Source organism: Syngnathus acus, chromosome 13, assembly GCF_901709675.1.
Source record: "Syngnathus acus chromosome 13, fSynAcu1.2, whole genome shotgun sequence".
Lineage (NCBI taxonomy): Eukaryota > Metazoa > Chordata > Actinopteri > Syngnathiformes > Syngnathidae > Syngnathus > Syngnathus acus.
In genome coordinates, this window is record NC_051098.1 from 6,589,383 (window position 1) to 6,614,336 (window position 24,954).

Below are 24,954 nucleotides of genomic sequence, written 5' to 3' on the forward strand. Positions count from 1 at the left end.
GAAAATGCAATCCAATCGTGGTCACTTTTTAATCTAGGTGGTTCTAATGCAGGAGATACAGACCTTGTCACATTTTTGTTGTTGTTGCATAAACCAGTAATTGAGCATTTAGGAAACAAGCTGGACACCCCACTACAAAGAAGCGACAGTGCCCTCTGGCGAGTATTTACATAACTGCATATTTCCAAGGTGACAAAATTGCACGTAGCTGGCTTTTACTATTCGCATTACAATTATCCACACTGGCATTTAAACTCATCTATTTTGCTACAAAAGAAAGACTATTTGCCTTTCAAGTAGCGGGACATGTTCACTCAGACTTTCAGGTAGTAGAGAAAAAAAGTCCAAACACAATTCAGTGCTGTAACTCATTTATTGAATAAAAATAGGACATGAATATGTGTAGACTAAAACCAGTGTAACCAGTTGACAGCCCAAAACGTTTAAATTAAATTTAATCACAATGTAAAGAATATGAATAACTGGTCAACAGCAAAACTGTTCTTTGGAAACTATTAAAAAAATGTAAACCTTGGGGACAAAGACCTGCCTACAGCATTTTGCTTTCCTGAATTGTTTTATTTGACATTTTTCATCCTTGCTATCCACTGTGCAGATCGCTTTAAAAAATTAAAGCATTGACATTCCACCCATGGACATCACTCCAACTTTACACTGTAAATAGATGCTTTTCTACTGTACATGTGAATCTGATAGGGCAGGGCTATGTGGGACATTTTGTCTGGCCAGTCAGGCGTTGTCGCACAAAGTCCACATTGAAGCTAAATGTTAGCTGGTGTGTGACATGAATAGAGGACTCGACACACAGCATGTTGGCTTCTGGGAACAAATTTGACATGAGAACCATTTTCTACACGTCAACACAAATGTATCAAAATCAACATTCCATTCAAACAAAGACATCTTTTGAGTCAAATAAAGGATGCGTTTGAGAAACCCCAAACGTCAACGCTGGCTTTGACACTCCTGAAATTATTTACAATTTGGAAAAGTTTTGTTGCCGATGCGAGTGTCAGCGTCTGTGTCGTCCGTGTCCTGAATGTCCGCCGCTACTGCTGTGATGTTTGCCTTTGTGACCACGCTCGCGCTCCCTGTCCCTGTCGTAAGAGCGCGATCTCTCCCCATCTCTCCTGTCTCCTCGATGTCCGCCGCTGCGCTCGTGTTTGTGTTTCTTTGAAGTTGTGTCGAAGGCCCCGCCGCGCTCTCTGTCCCGCTCTCTTTCCCTCTCTCGATCCCGCTCCCTGTCAGCTTTGAGGGGCGTGCGGGAGCGGGACCGAGAACGCGAGCGTTTCCTTTTGTGGCCCCCGCCGTTGTGGCGGCCGCCGCTCTTGGAGTCACTGTTGCCATGGTGGGCGGCCTTGGCTTTGAGATGGGGGAGGAAGGGTGAGGGGGGGTGTCTCCGAGGCGAGGGACTCCGGCTGTGGGATCGCGAGCGTGAGCGAGAACTGTACGTCCCTGAGCGACTGCGCCGGCTGTTGTAACTGCAAAAAATCGGGAGGGGAATGGAGTGTCACAACAGACGTGACACGTGACAGACACACGTGTGTGTGTGTGTGTGTGTTGACTTACTGCCTGCGAGGGGAATGCGATCTGGAACGTGAACGCGTTCTGGAACGCGAACGGCTGCCACTCCGACTGTTCCTCCCAATCTTTGCCTCCTTCCGCATCCTAATATGAAGATGGTGAAAAAGATGGTTAGAAAAGAATTCAGGGAACTTCATTAATTTATGACAAACGTACCAATGTAAACACCACAGAAGATTTGTAACGAAAGGAACAGCAAGTGTTTTAACTACAGACATTCATCATGAATTTGATTAAGTTAAATCACTATTATTGTGTCACAGCAGCTTTTCTTACCCATTGTGTGGGCTTTTTGTCATCTGTGTGCGGTTGTCTGTCTCCTTCTTTACAGTTTTAACAGTTTGGCTGTTGGGGGACTTCTCTTCCACTTTGACCACATTTGGAGAACAAGGTTTTGAGGAGGGTGAGAAACTCCCCAGAGTGGTCAATGCTGGGGTGCCATCTGGATTCAACCCTTTGGCCTTCAACTTGGCTTCAGCCAAGCAAACCTTCCTCCGGTCCACCTCTTTGTCCAGCTGCTCATAGTTGGGCTGTGAAACAAGTTACACTGTCAGTCAACACACTGAGCATTGAATAGGACCAGTACATTTTGGACCCACTAAATGTTCTATTGCGTCACCTTTCTTTTCTTCCTAGTATTGTCATTGGTACGTTAATGCATGAAACCAAGACAAATGTTTTACCTTTTTCCTTGTGTAGAGTTTAAGGGTGGTGATGCAGACCTCTTTAATGTCATCGTCACTTGCTCCGAACAGCATGTACCATTGAGGTTTGTTGGGCAGGGGGATCTGGGGAGAAAATGGAGCTACCTCAAAATTCTACAGAAGCCATCCGCATGCCAGCGTATGAGGGGAAAAATACTTTTGCTTATCTGTACTCCTAACAAAGACCAAAAGGTGAGTGATGCCATGCTGATTGGACCCTGTTTAATCTCTGTGGTAAAATGTCAATAAAGTGAATAAAACAAAAGGCAGATTCTTGGGTATGCCACACCGACCAAACCAGAAGCCCCAAGGTAACCGGGACACAGTGACCATTCTAAGGCAGCTGCAAATGTATATCGCACGCGGACAGTGTAGTACTTTAGAATCAGCCAGACCTGCAAAAGTGTGTAGTAGTCTAACTTCCTTTTGTGCCTCGACTGCCTGGAGAAACCAGTCCAACATGACATCAATCAGGTTACATTCTCTTCCTCATGCGTACTGTTTTTCATTCACTGACATGTAAACGCAGTAGAGATTACGCAGAACGAACAGGTAAATCAAGAGTACAGATTAGCAAAGAATATTTTCTCATAACATGTCATAGAAGGGCCACATACGATTTCAAAGCACCTCAATATATATATTTTTTTATCCTCACCTGCAGAGCTCGGGCAGCAAGGAATATGCAGGCACATGCAATGGTCTCTGCCTGGAACCTTACAAAGACGTTGGTCCTCAAACTGTCATTCATGTAATTCCTTTAAAGACAAAGAAGAGCAAACAAAAACATAGCATCTTCTCTAAACAAAGCCACTATGTTAGTCATTTTTCTAGATGGAGACTCCCTCGACATAAATCCAGCTATTGCAGAATGCAGTGGTACCGCAAAAGGGAACAATAAAGCCAGTTTACATGCCCGTGCAAAATTTACTTTTAATACTAGAAATTAAGGGCATTACTTTCGCATCAACAAGGACTAGATTTGCAGCAAGGAACTGGACTTTTGTTGTCAATTTCTGAATTTTTCCTGGATTTGTCTACATCTACAGCAGACTCAAATTAAGTCAATTAGTAGTGAGGTGTCATATTTGGAGACCACCACCATCAGCCATGGACGACTGATCACAAATAAGTGTTGTTAATGTTTGGCACGATTGCTTGTTTTCATGCCTTTTTACTTCCGAGTTTTGCTTCCACTGGCTCCCTAAAGTCATCAAGCTTTACCAAACAAAAATAATTGATTTAGATATTATGACTAGTGACAAGCGCCCACTGCAGATTTGGATGACCCATATTACATTTTTTCATGCAAGCTACACTTGTTACTTGTGATTAAAACATATGCCGTGACTTTTTATACGTTCACCAAAATATCAAAATCAGATCAGTCAACTTTTAACTTGTTACAATAATTTAACTTTGGCTAAGGTTTTAATGGTGGTAACTCTGGAATAACTGATTCCATATGAGATTTTGATCGGAAATACAACTTGGAAAGTCAAATTTGCTGTACCATTGTATAGCAGTAGCTGAAATGTCGAGCTGCTAAGATCCCCGAATAGCTAGTTAAGTTAAACTTGGGGTCTGTAATGTTTAACTTTGCCCATTTCTCTCTGGGGTGTTCACGGCAGTGGTGTTTGTCACATAATTTCCATCTGAAGACCTGCCAGCCTTACACGACACCTTGCCATGAGCAGATGAGGTGATGACACATGCCATGGGAACATGCACACGTTTTAGATGTATCAAATGTATCGACGCCACAGTTGCCACATTCAGATTGTTAGATCTGAAGGGACCAGGAAGCAAAAGCATTGAAGGTCGGTGGACATGCACAGAAGCTAGTTCTGGGAAAGCCAGCGGTGTGCAAGCTTACGAGGCCAAACTTTGTCATCGTAATTCATTATCCAAATCAGACTTGGAGACAAGACTATGATCAGAGGATTGCTGTCTTGGGTGAAATTGCTGTGCCAAAAAAAAAATGCACACTTGATATTTCAAAGGATAAACAAAAAGTGGTGACATTCAAAAATGGGGTGTATATCGGGCAAAAACATGAGTAATCAATGTCATTGGAAGACAGACAAAAAAGGATTAAAACCAAACGTAGTCTATGAGGAGCAAAATGGTAAAATGCAACTGAACAAACCTGAAAACCGACCCTCACAAAAATTTAATAATTGGCCAGGCAAAAATGAAAAAAAAAACAAAAAAAACTCTTTGCTATGTTCCTCCTCCATTCAACATGTTTTCCTTCATCTAGAAGACGCTGATGTTCAGCACGCTCAGCTGTTACAGTCTAATTAAGGAACCATAAGATACTTCAATGGCTCAGCATTAAAACTATGCCAACAACATGCTAACTGTGTTGAATTATGACTGGTGCAGAGCAAGAAGGGTCCCGGAAGGCAAAACCTGAGAACTGGATCCGCCTGCAAAACAGACATGTCTGGACAACACGTCAGTTTGGGACATGACATGCTATACTATTAAGTTTTTACCTGCTCCAAAAACTAACTTTGGTCAATACTCAGTAAGAGTAAACTAGAATGTAATAAAAATATGGTAACAATGTGATCCTAAGAGCCTTGGCACAAAGAAAAATACAAATCCTTGTGGAGAGCCAAGAGAAAATAAGACGATGTAGGCTGTTGGGAAAGGCCCCAGCGAGCGCGCCCCCTTCAACGAGTCTCAGCATTGGGACTGGCTGTGCGGAGAGGGGCAGCCAGCCAAAGGGGGGAGGCTTCCTGAGGTCATGTGGTTGGAGGAGGCAGAGTTCAGAGGTTCTTTATGTGACTTACCAGCACGGACTACCCTTTAATCAAAGAGTAGAGAGAAAGGACAAAGTTAAATCACGCTCCCTGACACCATCAACAATTTACAGCACGTGTGAGACGTCACAGGGGTGCAATAATACAAATTGCAGCAATACGTGAACTGGAGCAAATGGGAGTAAACCTGGGCAAAAGGTTTCAATGTGCCTAAAAACATCAAGGATTCCTAAATGGCACTTTCCACCAAAATAGGCTTACAATGATGTCCTAGGACAAAATCAGGTGGCCTTTTAAACGTTTCAACGGTTCATCTTTAGCCCAGGTCTGTGTCAGTCTGCTGAAACTTGTCTCTGATACAAGAGAGGAAGTAGCTTAAGGTGAGGTGGAAAACAACAATGAAACTTACCAGGCAGTCTGGACCAGGGTTTGGTTCTTTTCACACTCCAGGACTTGCAAGTACATGACAATTATCTAGACAGATGAAAGGGGAGAAACACATTTTATAAATTGCTCTCATGGGGAAATGCCTGCAAAACTAGACTGGTAAGTTTTGCTATCGTGTGTTGGGTGTAACCTCACCTTGTGCGGATGCTTGACATGCACACAGAAGCCCAGTTCCTTGAGAATACGCCGCTCAGCTTTGATGACTTGATTTTTGGTGTTTATGTAGTTCTGATCAAGAATCAATGAACTTGGAGTCCTGGTTTAAAATGGAATCAAAATAAAAGCCTCCCCTTCCATTGAGAATCTCAAACCCACCCAAAAGAAAAAACCCTTCTGTTTAGAAGTACTCTCGGTTCTTTTCTTTTTTCCCAATTCCAACCAACTTTCAGCAGTTTTGTTTAGTTAACTGCATGCCTGACAGTCTGCTGGGGTTTGATGACTCCTGTGGTTCTGAAAGCTTTTAGGATCTGTCGCTGTCAACCTCAATCACAGCCTGTCACAGCATTGAAATATCAGCCATGGTCGTTGCACACAACACTTAAAAATATGCTAACAACTTCAAATCACCTCATTTAAGTTATATAAGTTTTGAGCGAGCATGAGCATAAGACATATGCTTATTTAGGTAGAAAACAAATGATTCAATGAGCCATTGAAATGTTTTCTAAGTGATTTCAAAAGCAAACTGAGTCAAGACAGTATACTGTATGTATGTAACCACGCAATTAGACTGGTATTTCTACTCCAACTAAAGCAAAAAAAATAGAATATTAGTAATAATATTGACTTGCAACAAATAGGTTCAGTTACTTAATGAACTGAAAGAGATGCGAGAATTACAGGCATTCAAAGAACTCGTGCTAAAATTCAACAATTACACTTCTAAAAATGTGACTACCAAACTCATCACGATGAAGCTGACGCACTGAATCTAATACATTCGCAATGACTTATGCAATCAGTTAGTGACTAAACTGTATGAAATTGGCTCATTTTGGCAACGAACAAGGTGATATTCCAAAAATAGCCGTAAATGACAGCTAGTGAAAGGGATTTTGAGCTAATTGCACATAAAAAAAAAATGCATGGTAGGCAGTAGTCAAAAGAGAACTACATTACCCAACAGTCTGGAGATTGACGCACAGATAACCAAAGCTTAAGACTGAACCACAGAAGTCTTCAAGGTGCCCAGGGGGCCAAGGACCTTCGGCCAGCCTGTCATCCCCAATCCCAGTGCCCCGAGGTGGCGCAGACCACGGGCGTCTCCCACAGGAAGGGGCCTGGGCGAGGAGATAGGCCCCCTTGGATCATGGTTGTCATGCCGACTGCTTCATCTTACGTACCATTCCACATCACCCAGGGTTTGGTAAATGTAGCTGGTCGCTGTTAGTTGGTTGCAAGGGAAAAAAGAAGCCAAGTTAATGCCGAGGTCTTATAGTACTGCCAAGAACACACTTCTTAGTCAAACTAATCATTCATACTGCAAAAGCAGTAGTCATAAGATGCTCTTGAGTTTTGGGGAGACACAAATTTAAGTGGTAGTCAAAATTTAAGTGTTACATCTGCAAATGTACACTTGTGGGGTGAAATACTGCAAAGTATAAACATAGATTAAGAGTACAATGATAAACAGAAGGGAACCCAGCAAAATTAATACAATGAAACATCAACAAGAACAGAAATATCTTTACAGGATGCCTCCAGTAAAATAATCTGATACTTACTTTTTTACTCTAATCTGCTTCAAGTGATGAAAAACGTTGATAACGTCTCTTATTCGCCTGGGTGCTTCTTCAATCTTGGAGGCCAAGTTAATACAAGCCATTGCAACAATCTAAATACAAGATGAAGCACAAGGTTGCAAGAAAAGGGTGGTAGAAAACCAGACAATAACATCGGGAAAATAACCACGTGGAAAAACAGCACAACAGTGTTGTTTATGTAAAACAACAGTTATTTTGGTTCAAGCGCATTGCGGAAATTATCCGAAAACAGCCCAAGGAAGGATTAAACCGCGTTTGAACGTGTCCAACATGGCGCCCGCCAACGTTACACCAACGATACGCTAGCATGAGACGGCACCAGCGGCCCGACAGCCTAACAACACACAACACGACTTACCTCGAAACTATGCTTGACGAAAGACTTGGAGTAAAAGAATCGATGAAACAGCACTTGCCCAGTTGCCATCGCCACCTGTTAAAAACATAAATACATACAAGTTTTTTTGGGGGGGTTCCTTCGAAATAGCACAATGGAGCGACGCCATTTTGACTCCACCACGCCAGCGACATAGCAAGCTAACGGCTAACAGGCCGTGACTTATTTTCGACACCGCGACTCCAAAACATAAGACGGCTTTAAAAAGAATTGAGGCGATTAACCTGTGGTAAACGGAGAAGAATGCCCGCCGATTGAATCAGCTCACATCCCAAAATGCGAAGGTCGGTTTCCGTGTGTAGGTCGAGGCCGTCAAGCATTGACGGCGTCGGAGAGAGCCTTTCCTCGGGGATGAGCGAGTTGTCGATCGTAAGGTACACTTCGGAATAAACTTTATCACCAATGAGGATGCCATCGTTGTTTGTTGACGTGGTTGAAGACACAGAAAGTGGACCTGCGGCCATGTTCATTCGAAAAAAAAACCGTCTTCGGCGGGGGTGATCAGCCAGCCACAAGACGGAACAGGGTGCCGAACTAGAAGAGTGACGTCACAAAGCTGCTGGGGCGCAGACGTTGGTGTACATCCGAGGCGAAAAATAGTTTCGCAACGTTAGTATAAAACGCAGCTTGCGTTTAATTATAGAATCAAGGATTTTCCAATGCGACTAAAATTTGTAAATGTATACGTGTTTAGTTTCTAAAAATAATTTGTGATGTTTTTTTTAGTTTGTATGTTTGGCAATGACAATTGGTGGGGCGTTCTATTATTTTCGAAATTAGGTCACTCTGTGGGGCAAGCATTCAACTTAGATCGTAATCAATTCTTTCATACATTTATTAAGAGTGTTTTAATCAAACCATACTGTCCTTCCCGGCAAAAAATAAAATATTGTTACGTGATTACAGTCCTACGGAAGAGGGGGCCAGTGAAGAAGAAAAAAAAAAAAAAGGGGGGGGTAACAGGATTCTGATTTCTTTCTCAGAATTCTGACTTTAAAGTGGGAATTCTCCGTACTCTTCCGTTCAGTCCTAGTCCATTGATGCATGAATCATTAAACATTATTTGCCAATTCAAACATTTAAAAAAAAAAGAACTTTTAAACTACTTTTAAATTATTAAATTACTTCCATCCATCTAATCACTTCTTCACCCTTTGAACTGCCCGGGTGTCTGTTAAAGTGGGAGTTCAGTTAAAGTAAAAAAAAATTGACTTTTTGGTTAACAATTTAATTTCTTGTGAAACAATTTATTCACATATGCAAAATACCTCAAAACAAAGCTCCACATGAACAGTCGGAAGAATGATCTCAAGCTATAAAAAAAAAAAAAATTACATGACTGACAAAAATGCCCAGAGACTACTTTCTTTAATGGTCCTTTATGCTCTTCTTGTATGAGATCCTCACAATATAATTCTTTATTTAGTTTCTATAATATTATTTTCTCTTTTTTCATTTTTTTATTTTATTTCTTGTTGCTGTTTCAACTTTGTTTCCACTAGAAAAGTTCTATGACAATGTTTGCCTTAAATGTTTATTTGGAAATTGTGCAATTTGAAAAAGTTAACGGACAACCAAACTAACTTGAGGGAAGCGGAAGTCCCAATTGCTCAAATGACGTATGTTACGGGAAGTTTCAGACTTTTTACTCTCACCTCTGGTACATATCCATCCGCTGTTACTTTCCTCCACTCCGTGACAATCGTCATTAATTTCATAACTTCATGCTTAATGCGTTATTTAATACCTGTATTATTGCATCTTCGTCATAACGTATTATACTATTGCTAGTATTGACTAATTATATAAAAACATTTTAAATCATTATGAGTTTAGCTGATCAATGCAGTACAAAATGTACTGAACAATGTGTGGCCCGAGGCGTTGCAGTGCTTCTGAACAGTCAGCAGAGGGAACCAGCGACCGAACATTGCGTGTATTGCAACAGTGGACAGCTTTTGAATTCACAACATTGAAGACAACACGCAGTTGTGTGTTCGAATCTCGATTTATTTTGTGCTTACATTGTTAGAATAGAATAGAATAGATCTTTATTGTCATTGTCACACATGTACAATTGGGGTCAGTTTTCCCACGTGTGGTTATTCATAGACCCCATATCTTGTCCATAAATGTCTACATGCATCCCCAAGTGATTGACTGGCGACCAGTCCAGGGTCGGGCACTGCCTCGCCCAAAATCAGACTGGGTTAGGTTTCATCCCACCCGAGTCACTATTGAGGAGAAATGCTATAGAAAATACAGTTACATTCTTTTTTTTCCCCATGTCGAGTTGAATCCAAACATCCAGTGCACATTTCTTGTTAAACAAAACAACCTAGATAAAACATCACACCATCTAGTTGAAGCTATTATTTGCATGTTGCCAAATATAATCACAGTGATGTGACTGTGTACTCTTAAAACAACCAGTAGACAATAGAGGTAACATGGTGGGCAGTTTTAATAGAAGTACCATTTGGACCTCATCGTAATGTGAAAAATATTCGGTCTGTTTGAGGCAATTGTAAGATAAGCCCTAATCACTCACTACAGAGAAAACATGGAATAATACACACTCACACCCGCACACATTTTATCTGTTTCATTAGCACACCACATGAGGTGGCAGACAGGCCTCATTGTGTCCATCATTAACCAACACCTACGACCAGCACCTCCCCGCTCTCGCACTCAAGCAGTTACCACGACAACAAGAATACTGGGCATTCTTTCTCCTGTTGCCCGGGTGACTTTAATTATAGGGTGTGGGAGGACTTACGGGATGGCAGAATTCCGGCATGACCATAGCGACGCAGGAGGAAAGCGTTCAGGGATACCCAGTGACGAACAAGAGCTTAGTTATACATACACACGCACACCACTCCCTGTGGTGTGTGTGTTTACAAGCATCTTGCGCAAATTCTCCAGGGACATGCGTGCATGCTTGCCCTGCTATGGTAATTACACCAAGTAGATCACATTCAACGTTTAGGATTTCTTCAAATTGAGAAAAATGAATGCCAAGGCGTTTCAAACATACTGCATGCAATAGAGGAGGAACTTTACGTGCTGTGTATATATACAAAATACATTGTTCAAGGGCTATACAAAAAAAAAGCCATTCCAAAAGGAAAAGGCCATATGAGATTGATTAGGAATCGCTAGTCTTCTTTATCAAAGAGCAACCGTTTTTCTAATCTTAATAAATGCTTGAAAACTGTGCCTGGTGCAGTGCAGAGAAATATTTCTGCTAGGAGAAGCAATTTACGCAATTTCAACTCAGCCACTCAGTGCTAAGCGAGAACAGATCATAATGTGTTAGCAGTGAAAATGCCTTTTAACAACAGCACAGGAGGGATGATGAATCAAATAGATTCAAAACATATTGACCCATTTCCAGTGAGTGTCAAGAATAAAACATGTTTTTGTTTTTTTGTTTTTTTTAGATAGAAGCCTCTGTGCTCTCCCATGACAGTTTTACGGGGTGCACGTGCCACTGCAGAATCCCATTAAAACAGTTGAACACTCTTTTATAAATTCCCAGCCGACATAAAGAATCTACTATTAAGGTACATAAACCCAATTTTAAAAACTAACTCAGAAGTGACTGTGTAAACCTTGAATACAATTTTATCAGCCAACAGCTAGTGGAAGTCATGCACAAGGTTAATGACTGTCACTTTTGCATCAAAACAAACTTTGTAACCTCAAGTAGCCCTTATTAGCTTTTCAGAAATGATGCAGCATACTATTAGATTGTGGAGGAGAGCTGGACTACCCTGAAAATATAAACAAAATAGTACAAAGTAAAAAAATAAAATAATAAATCAAGAGTGGACAATGTAAAGCTCTCTCCATGTGTAAAAACTGATACTTGGATTTTTTTTACTACCTTATAAACCATCAGTTTGCGCTTTCTTTTGAAACCATTTTAAATGGAACTAAACCTCCCCCATCCTGTCATCAATATGGTGACTCCTACCACACATAGGAGGCAGTGAGTGGACAAAATCATGATGGCCCCTTCTCTCTGTGGGGACAGTACGTCCATGCATTGTCTCCCAGCTGGAGTGGAAAAGTGGGATCGCAGGGAGTGAAAACCAAAAGGCTTCCATGTGTGCCCTCGAGAAGGGAAATTAGTTCCTTGACGCACACACTTTCTTTACGCCTGTCTCTCAGTGTGAATGATGTCAACAACATACAATGTCAACAACAGACATTGTCTGTGCCCACAGACAGTGAGGGACATCATGCTCCTCCACTCCAGCCCTAATGATGTTTTCTGTGGATGTGTGTGAGTGAAAGGGCGAAACACGAAGAAAATGTCAACCAGTCGCAATGTGAAGAGCTGCATTGTGACCCGCCCTTCCCCAAAGGCACCTTGTGCTTGATGCCTCTTAAAGTGTTGCTCACTTTCAGCCTGGGCAGCAGTTTGTGGCGGAGTAGACCCAGATGGAGAGTTGAGGTGCAAGGGTCTGCAGCCCAAGAAGATCCTGCTGAGCTTGAGACAAGGCAGCAGTCAGAATTTCACTCTCCTGACATTCTGGTCTGAGTGTTTCCTGGAGCAGCATCACCCAGTGGGAGGAAGAAAGAAAACATTTGTCATTTGGAAAATAAAAGAGGCATTTGAGGATCCTAATATTAGTGATGGGAAAATGATGATTCAGAGTTGCTTCATGAATCAATGGTATTTTTGAGATTTCTCTGTATAGCACCATTGTTTTAATGAAAGGGGTTTAGAAATGGCAAGTCAGTGTGCTTTCAGCACAATGTTTAATGGAGAGTGCCGGGGGTCAAAAAATGGGCAGTAATGGGCAGTGATGGATAACATCACTGCCCAAAAGATTCAGAAGATTCAAAAACTAAATCAGATGCGATTTGACAAAACTCAAAAAACAAATTGCATCTAGATTTTTGTGTCAAAAGATTATACACTGACACAAAAAAATAACCCTTTGTAACCTTGAACTGAACCTGTATACATAATTAAGTTTTGTCAGCATGAAGCAGACAAAACTTAACCTAGTATGTTTTGATGTGAGAAACTACATAAATGACACAAAGAAAAAGAAATGCCTTCATCGTAAGAGAAATGTGTCATTCATGATAGAAGAGGATGGTTTTGTTTTCTGGGTGCCTAAGAGCAAGACTACACTCGAGTTTCCAGTTGCGATCAATTCAAAATGAGCGTTATTATCTAACTGGATAAAAACAGACTTTGGCCTAGTTATTGTAAAAATGTACGATGCACATTAGACACCATCAACGTGCAGCACTTAAAAATGTTTGTCAAACATACTGTTAACACACTCCATGATTTTGTGGAAACCTTTGAAAAGGTCACAAGCGAAGCGTCTATGTATACAACCAACTCTTGCCACAATTACAGTGGGTTGGCAACAAGGAATGAAGTTGGAATAAACACAATTTTGTTTACATCTTAAAAGTGGGAGTGACTCTCACTAAATCAAGTGTGATTACAAACTAAAACTCATCATGTGACAGCTTGTCAGAGATAAAAATGTTTTACGGCACATCTTTTTTTCTGGCAATGCCTCGTGTTTCAATATGGATCATAGCCATGAACACTGCTCGCTCACTAGCTTGTTTAATTACAAACACGTGACTTTTGAATGCTCTTGACAATAAGTACAATGTACTGTACACATGCTTAAGGCAAGGATTTTATAATTGTACCTTACACTAGCTTTGGCTTGTAATATGGTGAAGAGGGTCTTATTGCTATGGCAACCTCACGTTAACATATTGAGTAGTCAATAATTTTGGTAACAATATCATTTTGAGTCCTGCTCATTGCTGTATGTCATGTTGTACTAATTTTACAGACTGATTCAGAACTACCTTTTTTTTTTTTTTCCCAAACACAAACTTTCACATAAATCACAGACCTCACGTGATACACCCATGACACTGTGGCTTACTTGTCAATCAGTCAATTTGTGTATGTTGGTGTGTATAAAGCATATGGATTTGTCCGTCAACATCTGCTCCTTGGTTTATGGGGAATCCCAATGATGCGGTGTAACACTATACGGTAGTATATATGACTCTCATTCTCTTTGCGTGGTTTATTTAATAGGCCTGTAATTCTCCACATATGTGCATGTGTTGCTATGTGAAGCTTGTGTGCCACAAAAGCCACGTGTCACTCTTTAAACCATTCCAGGGAGTTATTGCAAAGGTGCACATGCGTCATTTCGCACACTTGGCTGCGGGGCGTAGGCTTCTTCCTGCTTGAGTTGAATAGCGAGCCATGCATGTGTTGTGTGCGTGTGATCTTGTGCACGCCAGTTGAGCTGTATGGAGAGGCAGCCATCATTATAGGCATCTCAGTGAGAGCAGGATTACAAGGCTATTGGATAGAAGTCACACGCAGACTGTTTTTCATCCAACGCTGTAAAACACATTCCAGTGGCAACACACAAACACATGTCAAACCGCTTTCGTACAACCTAATCAGCTCACGTGTACAGATGCTAATATCATACACGCACAGAACACCCAAAGCATGTCATGTGACTTCAGTGATGTCAGTATGAGGTTATAGGTCAGGGATTGTCTCTGTAGACCAGGGGTCGGGAACCTTTTTGTCAGACACAGCCTATTTTATACAAATAATTTCCCGTGAGAGCCATACCATTTTAAAAGAACGATAGGCTAGATACAATTAAATGCATGTATTTTAATTAAGACCAACGATTCTTTCTGTGTACTAATGTATTCTTTTTAATAACGTCACCAAAAGTGCCATATCTGGCTTGCGAGCCATAGGTTCCCAACGCCTGCTATAGAGGGACTGACCTTTTGGGGCAGCCAGACTGAGTAATATGACAATGGGGGAGGGGAGTCATTGACAATTTACAGACACTCAGCCAACACTTTGGACAACCGGAGTCAACGTTTCTGTTTTAAGTGACTTTTTAACACACCAAATCAAGTAGTTTGGCGTTTCTCACTGCCATCTGTCGCAAGTCTGTATGAGCGTGACGCATCTGTAGTGCCACCTGCTGTTTGTAAAGCAAGCTGTAACTCCTGATGCATCGCCTCCTCCTCTCCTCACCAAGTTTCCTTGCACTTCTCCTCCTGCAGCTCTATCTGCACCGCCCGCACTTCCCCCTCTTCCTCAATGAGCTGGATATAGAAAGAATGTTATGTGTTGACGAAATCATACACAGAGTCAAAATGTCCCGTAGAAAGAATGACTCGTATATATTCTGTTTTGGGTGAGACTGTCTCATGAATGACATCCTTCTCTGTTGAGACTATTCAGTGTAATAATTTACGACAGTATTTCCCACAACAGTATTTCCGATGTACTTCAAACGAATGCCAGGGTAGTACAACAAGCCACATATTTCCCAGCAATTTTTTTGACCTGTTTCGCTTCATTGTTCTTAGCTTTCATTCCACTGTTCAAGGTTTCATTTTGTTTTCTGTTCAGGGTGTTTGCGGCTCAACCTTCTGTCTTTTCCTGCATCATTCTTCTAGGTTACTCCCTCGGTGCAAACACAATAGCGGTGTGCCTTTATCGTGGGCATTCTATTGACGTAGTGGAACATTTATTGCAGAAATGTGCAACACACGGACATTACTAATCAGTGAAGCTGTGAGCGGATACACAACACGAGAACTATCTGTTTTAATGTAATTCGACTGCAAAATGTGTTTTAAAAAATAGCAGTGATTCCTCTCTCAAAATGAAGTTGTAATTGGTGATTAACATGAGAAAATAACTGATAATTTTAGATTCAGATTCGTCCATTTACAGGGATATGAGATTGATTTTGATTGATTGAATTTAATCTTGCCCTGAAGTTGTTTGCTGTCCTGCTGGTCCTGTCTGAGTAACAGCTGTTTTGTTTTTCCCCCTTGTGAATTGTCAGCTGTAGCTCTGCCTCCTTGTCAAGCTGCTCCATCTCCCTGCAGATGAAGTGCATTCTGGCCTAGCTTCCTTTCCAGGGCTGCAGTCAAATACACAATCATAAAAGCATAACTGCTGGCATTGGTGTGTCCACACACATGAATGGCAAGCCAGCAGTGTGTGTTACATTATGGCCATTCACATTGTTTTCATTGCGTTTAGCAAAAAAAAAAAAAAGCTTTGACACAGCGACAACTGTGCCTCTTGGCTTTGTGGGAGTATAAACAGGATGTCACAAAAGCAAAAACAACAAATAAACAAGGCAGGACAGAGGCCAAACTTTTATGGTCTCTTATAAAAAAAAAACAGTGAGTGGACTGGCCTTGGTAAAATGCTTTGGAACAATCTTCATATACTTATTGGGTGACATTTGACAGTGCCAATCTAAATTGAGCATTATCATCTCTGTCAGAATACAGCACTCTTCTTAAAAAGCGAGTCAAAAGCAACCAAGCTTTCGTTTTAGCTGGGGATGTTTGATGCATTTGCCCACCTGCGTTTGCACATTTCCAGTATGCATGCAAGTGTGACAAAAAGAATGGCAGGGGTGGGTTTCAAACGAGAAAGTAAAAGACAAATTAGCGTGTGAGTATTCGCACGCGCATATGCGTGTGTTATGCTTGCGGTTTTGTGACACCGTTAAAAGCGGCTCGTTCGCGTGAGTCGCATCAAATGAGAAAACAACACTTCCTCTTTATAGGGAGAATGTGCGTGTGAGCAGCACAGTTGGGCTGTGTGTTTATACACTCCCTCTCTCTCTCTCTTGTGAGTGTGTGTGCGTGTGGGTGTGTGCATGTGCGTGCGTGTGTGCACAGCTGCTGGGCGTGTTTAAACAGGGTACCCACTTCCTGTTCTACGGGTGTAGGTCAGGAATCCCAAATTGACACAATAAATGGCCCGCCCTGGCATACACTTTATGAGCTATTGATGTTAGAGATGATGAAATACTAGGACTGTGCCAATGTTATTTATCTGACAACTCTGTTTAGTTTCCCTTTGGTCATCTTGATTGAAATATTTGATGACAGAGCTGTCTGTAGAGTGAAATGTGTTTGTGCAGCCGAATCAAGGTCATTTGGAAGTCAAGTGAGAGCAGCACACGCTTTGCTATTTTATGCAGAAGCACGCTAATTATGGTTCCACGACTCGCAGATTTGCTCGGGTTTATTCTCGTTCTCGATGTGGGTTAAATTTTAACTCATAATGGGTGTATAAACCATTTTTGGCAGTGAAAGAAAAGCGGTTACTCTGTTCAAATAATGGAAGGCAATGCTGTCAATAATTTCCTGAAAATAACTGCATGACTCAATTTACATGTCCTACTCTTAAAAGATTGTGCCCTGTAAATAGTTGACTTAAAATTGACTGATGAATCATAGATAACAACTGAACTAAGAGAAACCTTACGAGGTCATTTGTGCTGTGATGGACGAACGCGCCATCAGGTCGGTGAACAACATTTGAAACCAAGCTCAAACAGCAACTGCCCCAGGAGTAAATAACCAATTCCCTCGCTTGATACGACTTCCATCTGTTTTTAAAACCATCACTGATCCACACGAAATGCCTTAAGAAACCCACATGAGACCAAACAACGTGTAGCTACATTCATCTTCAAACATACCGCAACTCCTATTTTCAATGATCTTCTCAGAAAGTTAATTTTGCACAAAACAATAAGAAAATAAAGCCAACTCTAGTCTTGGAAACAAGTGGAATCTTAAAACAAAACAGCTGAGGGAAAAACAAAAACAAAGTCACAGATGAGGATGAGATAAAATTAAATCTGATCGATTCACATAAACGTCTGAACGAAAAATTTACTATACGGTAGGAGCATCTGAATTCACTTGAGATGCGTAAAGTCGGCATGTGCTGTGAATGCATGTCAGCGTCATAATCATACAATTGCCTTGATTAGGTTTATATTCCATTTGGATATTGTGTGTGTATGTGTGTGTATCTTGTAGAAAACCTCATAACATAGCATAACAAAGCGCAACATTCCTGTGCAGACATATTATTCACTCCACTGGCTCTGGCTAATCACATCAGCCTACTCACTGCACACACACACATGCACGCACGCACACACACGCACACACACTTATATTAAGTGTGTATAAAATATATGCATGAATGCACTCGCAAGAGTTGCAATTTTGAGTCCTAAAACTCATTTAAATGTGTTCCAGACTTGCTGAGAGATGGAGAAAGTGGCAGTTAAAAAAGATTCTTTCAAAAGAGCAGCCAATGAATCTATATAGATGACACAAAATGCAAAATGTTGATGTGTCTGAGAGCTAATGGTGTGGTGTGCACACTTAACTTTCAATTAACTCCCGCACCACCAGACTTTCCAACAGCTTCGTACTCCAGGCTGTTAGGATCCTGAACTCGCTCCCCCTTTCAGCGTAGCGTCCTGTTCTTGCTGTATGCTCACTGGCTCGGTTTTGCCCCTCATATTCAATGGGTTATTGGTCTGTTTTTATTCATCGCTCATTTTATTTTATTTATTATTTATTATTTATGGTTTGTGCCTTCTTGTTTTTGTTTTGTGTCGCCTACTTGTATGTCTCGTCACCGTGGATGGAGGAAACGGAATTTCGGTTACTTTGTGTGTCTTGACATATGAAGGGATTGACAATAAAGCTGACTTTTGACTTTGATAAGACAACTTAGTGTCAATACTACAACTGCAAATTGTCTTCACTTTTAAAAAATTGAGATGAGATGTTACTAGTTTTTTTTATTACCATTCATCTTTTAAAAAAAATTAACAGTTTTTACTAGTCTCTGATTTTAAAAATAGTTAGTCATCAGTTTGTTGTGTCGCCTATATATATATACTATATAATATGAGACATTCATACATTTATTTGGGTTGACAGTCATAATGGCCCTCCGAAGGAAACTATGACTACGATGCAGCCCGCGCCAAAAATTTGTTTGACACCCCTGATGTAAACATTTTTAAACAGACACAGATAGACACGTGACTGCCTGGCTCCATTTGATTGGCGAAATGGAGTCAAGTCTCTGGTGGCTACATTGGATTAGTGAAACAGCCATGTGACAGCATTTGTGGCACAAATCTCTCGATAAAAACAAAATAAATAACAGGCAGCTGTGGCTCAGTCGGTAGAGTGGTTCGATTCCTGGCTCTGACTGTCTGCTGTTGGAGTTTCCATAGGCACCGAACCTTAAATTGCTTCCAAGTCAGCATTGTAAATGAGAAACGCTGCACACCATGGTTGTGTATTTCTGTTAGCATCATAACATGAATTGATATAACACATAATGATACAACTGTTTTTTTTTTTTTTAATAGTAGACCTTAGGAAGAGCAATTTACAAAACAAACTATTAAGCCTGCAAGCATGCATGTGTTTGTGTTCGCATGTGGGTCTGTGCGTGTACTTGACCCCCGAGGAGTGCGATCGTGCAAATTCAGCCCTCAGAAGGAGGTCTGGGGGGATTACAGGGAGGAAGGATGGGAAAATCTAGGAGCACTCATTTGCTCACACGACAGGCTGCTTTTAAGGGCAGGCAAGTGTGTCGTGTGTGTGTGTGTGGTGGCCACCTCATCAAGAGGCACAATCCTTTTTACTGCTTTATGCTGATTCAATCTTTGTGTTATGCGGCCAGACAAAGAGGTATGACTGCAATGAAAACGATGTCCATACTTTAACCACAAAACTCCAAAGGCCAAATCTGAATAGCTTTAATTGGTTATGAATCAACAATTAACAAGAATTACCACTGACATCATCTTACACTCTGTGACTCATCTCAAAGGCTTGCCGTTCAGACGTGATGCAGACAAGGAAGATAATTAAGATTTGAGTCAAAATTCTCTTACCAGCTTCCATTTTTAGCAGGAATTATATAATGTGATTTACAACAACACATTCCTTGGACTAAATCTTGATTTTCATGTCAGTGCAAGCCTGGTTTAGCATGTTGGGGAATTTAATATACCATACTGTGCCATGCTAGGAATTCTGGCAGAGTGAGGGCGTTTTGTTTACTCGGCCGCGGCTCACCTGAAAATTTGGTGGCTGAAAATAGACTCAACTTTAGACCAGCTGTAAACAGGTCTAAGTTGTGGCATAGATGATGTAAGGCAATTCTGATAAATATGACTGAGGCGCATGCAGACAAATTGTGAGTATATGCGAATGCCATCATATTTCATTCAAATGACAAGAGCGTTAGAAATTAATTCATTGGATGTATTATTATCTTTATTATGTTTAAAATTACCCTCTGTATGTGTGTGTGTGGGGGGGGGGGGTTACACATAAATCAAAACAATCAGGTTGGAAGGTGGTCTCCAAGTGCCTACTACTCAGCAATGATCTTGCACTGGCCAACTTTCTATTGCCCACCCATCGAGGGAGGTCTGCTTGCAATTCTTTATAAATGTACTTTGCATGCTTTGATCTTCCACAACGTCAAAGACTGTGCTGTGCCCGTGCCTGATTTTAATGGGAATGAGATGAACTGCTCCATTGGCCTGGAGGTTAGCCACCTGTGTTCACACCTACAACAGCACACATTCCTGGTTTTAACTGCACGCGTCCACAAAAATACTCAAAGCAAAGATTCCAGTGGAATCTAATTGTAAGCATGGGTGGAGTCACTCCACCCACACTCACAATTAGACTGCACTTTGCCCTAGACTTATGCTGAGCATGAAAATAAAACTCCATGTGTCAGACAATTTACTTGTTCATTTCCACTTGCTAAGGTTTGTATACTTTGCTCAAAACGGAGTAATTACTGGCAAAGTATTTGAGTTTAAACTAGGCATGCAATTCCTTTGTGGTTGTGTCATAGTTAGGACACAAAGTCACCTTCAGTAGAATAAACAAACAATAAGTGTGAAAAGAATTTGGAAAACATCCACTGCTTCAAACCACTCCAAATAGAACCATGTTTGTATTTCTATTCGACACCACCGAACTGTTAAGGGTCAAGGGAAAGGTGAAGCCTATTCAAGCAGTCAATCAAGGGACTGACATAAAACCATTCACACAGATTCATACTGTACCCCTGAGCATTTTCGAGTCTTCAATGATTTTAACACATCAGAGCAGCAAAGGATCAGCGCACACATTCCTGACCTTTTCCTTACCCACATTTGAAAACGTCAACGTTTACGTTCCATTATTCTTGTCCTTTCACATTTCAATGCAGTGTGTTTTCAGCTTTTGTGCAATGTGCACCGTATCAGTGAATGGTGTGCAAATTAATGTCTATTGATCGTGTGCAGTCTTGGGACACAGGCAGCAACCACAAACAGTCTTCAGGCAGTCCTCCCCTTCCCCTCACCCCTGAGAATATAATAAACTGGTAACAGTTGCAAATGACCAATTTAACAATGAGATGCAGCACACTTAAAGGTCTGGTAAGCACAAAGAAGGTAAGGTGTTATGTAATTCATTATGCATTCATTTAATCTGTGTGTTTTTTGATAATTTATTTAATGGCACCAGTTTGTTGTATAAATATTTATTTTGATCGCAACAAACTGAGTTTTCTGACTAAATCGTTTGATCTTTCCAGTTTCCAGATCTGCATCTGGTTGAGTTGGAACAATTGTGGAATTTTGTGGCTATAGGACACTATAGAGCTTCTATATCCACATAAATGGTATGTCTGCAGAGTGACTGCTGATGCTTTCCTTTTTTTATCTTCTCAGACATGAAAGCATTGGAAATACTTTAAATCAGAACAAGCTATTTCCAGCTGCCACTAATCTGTGGTTGTGGTTTTACAGTATAATTCATAAATAAAATGATGAAAGTAATCAAATTGTGCTTCAGTAAGCTGAGTGTGGATGACATTTTCAGTTCTTCAAAATAGTAAATGATAAGACATTTCTACATGGAGAAGTTGAATCTGACCCCAGTTGACTTTGGTACATGATGGCTTAATCACTTGTCAATCACAGAACTGGATAGGACAATATTTCTGCTTACAGACAATATGGCATCTTCAGTGAATAATTTGCCAGTAGTGGGGAGGAAGTTGGAAAACTGAAATTGCATATTTGAGGGCTGGAATTGGGGGGCACATGTGCATTCTACACAAAATGGCCCGAGACAACATATTCAAACCCTTGACCCTTCTTTACTGTGAGGCTACGAAACAGGTGAGGCACATAATTGGAGGAAAATTAATATACTGAAAGCATTTTAGGAGAATGAAAGCGAAAAAAAAAAAACCACCTTCAACTCGTCTGCTTCATGTCAGACCGACCAGATGCTCCAGAGCCTTCCTCAGACTTGTCACGCTCTCTTTATCAGCGCTTCTCTCCCGGTTCATTTGTGCCTCTTTGTGTTGCTACGCCAACAGCTGCTCCTGAAGAGTGTCACACCTTTGTTGACATGACAACCACTTCCCGAGATTCCTCTGTGCTTGCCCTATTAACCTGACAGACACACACGAGACATTACTGCCAAACATCGCCAGACAACAAGTTTAGATTTTAAATATATTTTTTAACACAACTAAAAAAAAAACAGCATTACCCAAAATGATCACGTTTCATCATTACAGCAAGCATAAGCAAAGAATCTCCCTGTTCAGGGGCTGAAAACTAGCAAATAGGCCAACTCCTAAAAACGACTGTATTTTTGGGTTGGGGAGCACCGAATCTTCACGAAACTACACGAGTTTGGTTTTGGTAAATGAATAGACATTGTGGGTTACTGCTTTGAAGATGTTCACATCTAATTTAGCCACTTTGAAAAAGTGGGTTTATCAGGGCATACTGATTATGCTGATGTTTTGTACCCAAAGTCACAAAGTCATTTAACAGTCTCTAATCTATATTTGGTGAACAGTACCGTGCAGCTTTAAATTAGCTCAACGAAAGGGGACTGCTCCTTTGTGCCACCCCTCTAGAGTATCATCACATGGTGCTTACTCGGCATAGGATGCCAGAGAGGGCGGGAGATCCTGGACCGCTGAGTGGAGATATAAATCAGTATAATTGAACACACCAGGCTTCCAGTGGCTTAGAAAAAGAAAAGCAGCAGATATCATATGAACAAATACAACAGCCCGCATCCCTCCAACGCCTGTCGGGAAAGATGAGAGCCTCTGAGTGGGTGCACACATGTGGGGTGGATGTGTGTCTCCTCGCATACCGGCGTGGCGCTCTCTGCTTATTGACGTGCACACATCTGTGCAAAGTGGAGTGTGAGAAACATGACTCTACGCCAACTAAGAAGTGCTTCCATCTGCTGCGCACGCCTCACAGCGGACTCTCTTCTCACTGGCACTTCATAGAGACCATGATCTCCTTCAGTGATCTAAGAGCAGATCTCAGCTGACTTTAACCGACCCCTCCCCTTTCTCCGCACCCCGCACCATCCTTCCGCCCCCATCAGTCTGGGAGGAAGGAGATGAAGAGGAGTGGTGGAGTAGAGGAAGCGGATGATTTGTAAGGAAATGACAGGAATCTAATTAGTTTTTAGGAAATTAGGGGAGGAAAAGAGATAGAGAGAAATAAGACAGGAGAAGACAAATATGTACCTGATCAGCTTTTCTTTGTACTCCCTCTTGGACTACTTTTCTGGTACACCTGCTCCTCTCGCTGTCATGTCTGCCCCTGGGGAAACAAAGTGCACAATATTGCTCAGTCTGAGCCTCTCGGTTTTCATCTGAGCCTTTTGTTAGTTCAGTAAGCAAGATAAGGGTCTGCATCAATATAAATAACCTTCAAAGTCAAATCATTCAGAATTTGACCCAAAAACCTTTTAACATAAGAGAAGGTAAAAGAAAGCTTTCAAAACAGAATATACACAGCAAGCAGGACCAAAACTCCAGCATGAACACATCGAGTAGCATCATTAGTTGAGGGAGAGCTTGATTTTATTTTGCTAACATTTCTATTTTTTCTTACAATGACAAGTTCCATTGTCTGTTCATTTCTAACTTGCCCGAAGAGGAGGCATGTGTCTTTCAGGCTCTGATTGGCAGGGGAACATTGTTCAGAATTTAGCATGGGTCGTTGAAAAAAGACTTGAGGCAGACTTTCTGTGACCACTCCTACAACTCCATTTCAGTGTGGAATAAATCAAACGCCACTTTGAATCCCCCTGCAGGGATCAAGAAAAAGTTCCAAAAATCATTCTGCACATGAAAATAGTTCTTCTGTTTTTACAATGAACATCTATGATGGATGAGTTCCGTGCAAAGCAATTTACGTGAGTGATTTTAAGATCCTCTTAGTGGTGAAAATGCAAAGTGAATGTGCTGTGCGCATATGCGGGCCTGTGTTTTTCTTTTATGTGCAGCTGCTGTCTCGCTCTTGAGAAAGTAAATTGGAAATCAGTTTTAACTCAAACTCTGCATGCCATGACAATATGTGGAGTAGAGAGACTTCAACCTTACCCTCTAACAATGTTGACTTCCCCACTCTAATCCCCTCTCACTTAATGTGTTTGTTGTGTGGGTGGGTTAGTGCGTCGCTGGATGTCTAGCCCTATGACCTTGCAAGCACACGCAATGAGCATGCGGAGTGAGAGCGCTTGCATGGCTGATGTCACAAACACACAGCCCGTTTTCACGGTCCATCTTCTTCATACGTGATTTGTACATTTTACTCTGCTCAAGTTGCGTCATTTCTTCTCATTCTATAATTTATATAGTTTGAGTTGTAATCGTGTATGACAATTGGCAATCACAGAGATACTCACAGCTGCCTGGCACCAGCTATCAGTCTTCCTCTTCCTTGCTTTGTTCTCGTGTCACATCTCGATTCTATTTGCATCTCCCTTGAAAAAAAAGTTCGCTTTTGTCATATCCAGCTACTGTTTATTTCAATTAGTCAAATGTTCTACATATTTATGACACACTTCTATACAATCTCATAGGGTAGAGTGCTAATTTGTCCCATGTAGGCACTCCGTATGTCACAGCTCCTTCATTTTTTCATTTATTTTTTTTATTAGGCAATGGGGGAAATACTCGGTTGCCTCAGTAACAAATGAAAACAAACATGAGTTTCCTGTTTCAAGGTCTCATCTTCAGCCAACAGGACATGTCCTGGCAGTGACTTAAACTGAGGAACACAATACCCAAATTTGTTCCAACAACAACAAATTCTATTTGACTGTCAAAATCGAGGTGTTTTACTTTTGATGAATGACAAAAAAACATCTGGGCCCCTTTCCAATGCTCACCTCTTTTAGTTTTGAAAAGCAAATGTCCTGAGAGAGCAATAAAAAGGAAAATTCATTTAAGGGAAAATTCCAGGTGAATCCAAAAAGGGTTATTAATAGTCTGCTCTGCATTACAATGAGGC

The 24,954-nt window shown here is 41.1% G+C and overlaps 1 protein-coding gene and 1 long non-coding RNA gene across 5 annotated transcripts; both read right to left on the minus strand.

Annotated features, from left to right (window-relative positions):
• Nucleotides 1-354: 354 nt before the first annotated feature.
• Nucleotides 355-8,242, minus strand: ccnl1a (cyclin L1a). Of its 4 annotated transcripts, XM_037268697.1 has the most exons (10): nt 7,912-8,240; nt 7,649-7,723; nt 7,252-7,361; nt 5,663-5,783; nt 5,490-5,554; nt 2,968-3,067; nt 2,289-2,393; nt 1,882-2,135; nt 1,591-1,689; nt 355-1,502 (listed from the first exon to the last, which is right to left on the minus strand). In XM_037268697.1, exons 1-10 carry the CDS (start codon nt 8,155-8,157, stop codon nt 1,034-1,036), a joined length of 1,644 nt encoding a protein of 547 aa, XP_037124592.1. In that variant the 5' UTR covers nt 8,158-8,240; the 3' UTR covers nt 355-1,033. The 4 variants fall into 4 exon arrangements, with proteins under 4 accessions (XP_037124592.1, XP_037124594.1, XP_037124595.1 ...); XM_037268699.1 differs by lacking the exons at nt 7,252-7,361; nt 7,649-7,723; nt 7,912-8,240 and adding an exon at nt 6,871-6,909; XM_037268700.1 differs by lacking the exons at nt 355-1,502; nt 1,591-1,689; nt 1,882-2,135; nt 2,289-2,393 and adding an exon at nt 5,111-5,124 and having other exon boundaries at nt 7,912-8,241.
• Nucleotides 8,243-11,126: 2,884 nt separating this feature from the next.
• LOC119133078 lies at nt 11,127-24,468 on the minus strand. The gene is made up of 4 exons (XR_005100043.1): nt 24,347-24,468; nt 23,181-23,256; nt 21,869-22,071; nt 11,127-12,249 (listed from the first exon to the last, which is right to left on the minus strand). It is a non-coding gene; the product is annotated as an uncharacterized LOC119133078 (long non-coding RNA).
• Between the last annotated feature and the right edge of the window lie 486 nt (nt 24,469-24,954).

Coding starts and splice junctions, on each gene's coding strand:
- ccnl1a (XM_037268697.1), bottom strand. CDS start 8,157: ATGAACATGGCCGCAGGTCCACTTTCTGTGTCTTCAACCACGTCAACA. Junction 5,555..5,662: donor ATGTCAAGCATCCGCACAAG/GTGAGGTTACAC, acceptor TCATCTGTCTAG/ATAATTGTCATGTACTTGCA. Junction 3,068..5,489: donor ACCCTGGTCCAGACTGCCTG/GTAAGTTTCATT, acceptor TTGTCTTTAAAG/GAATTACATGAATGACAGTT.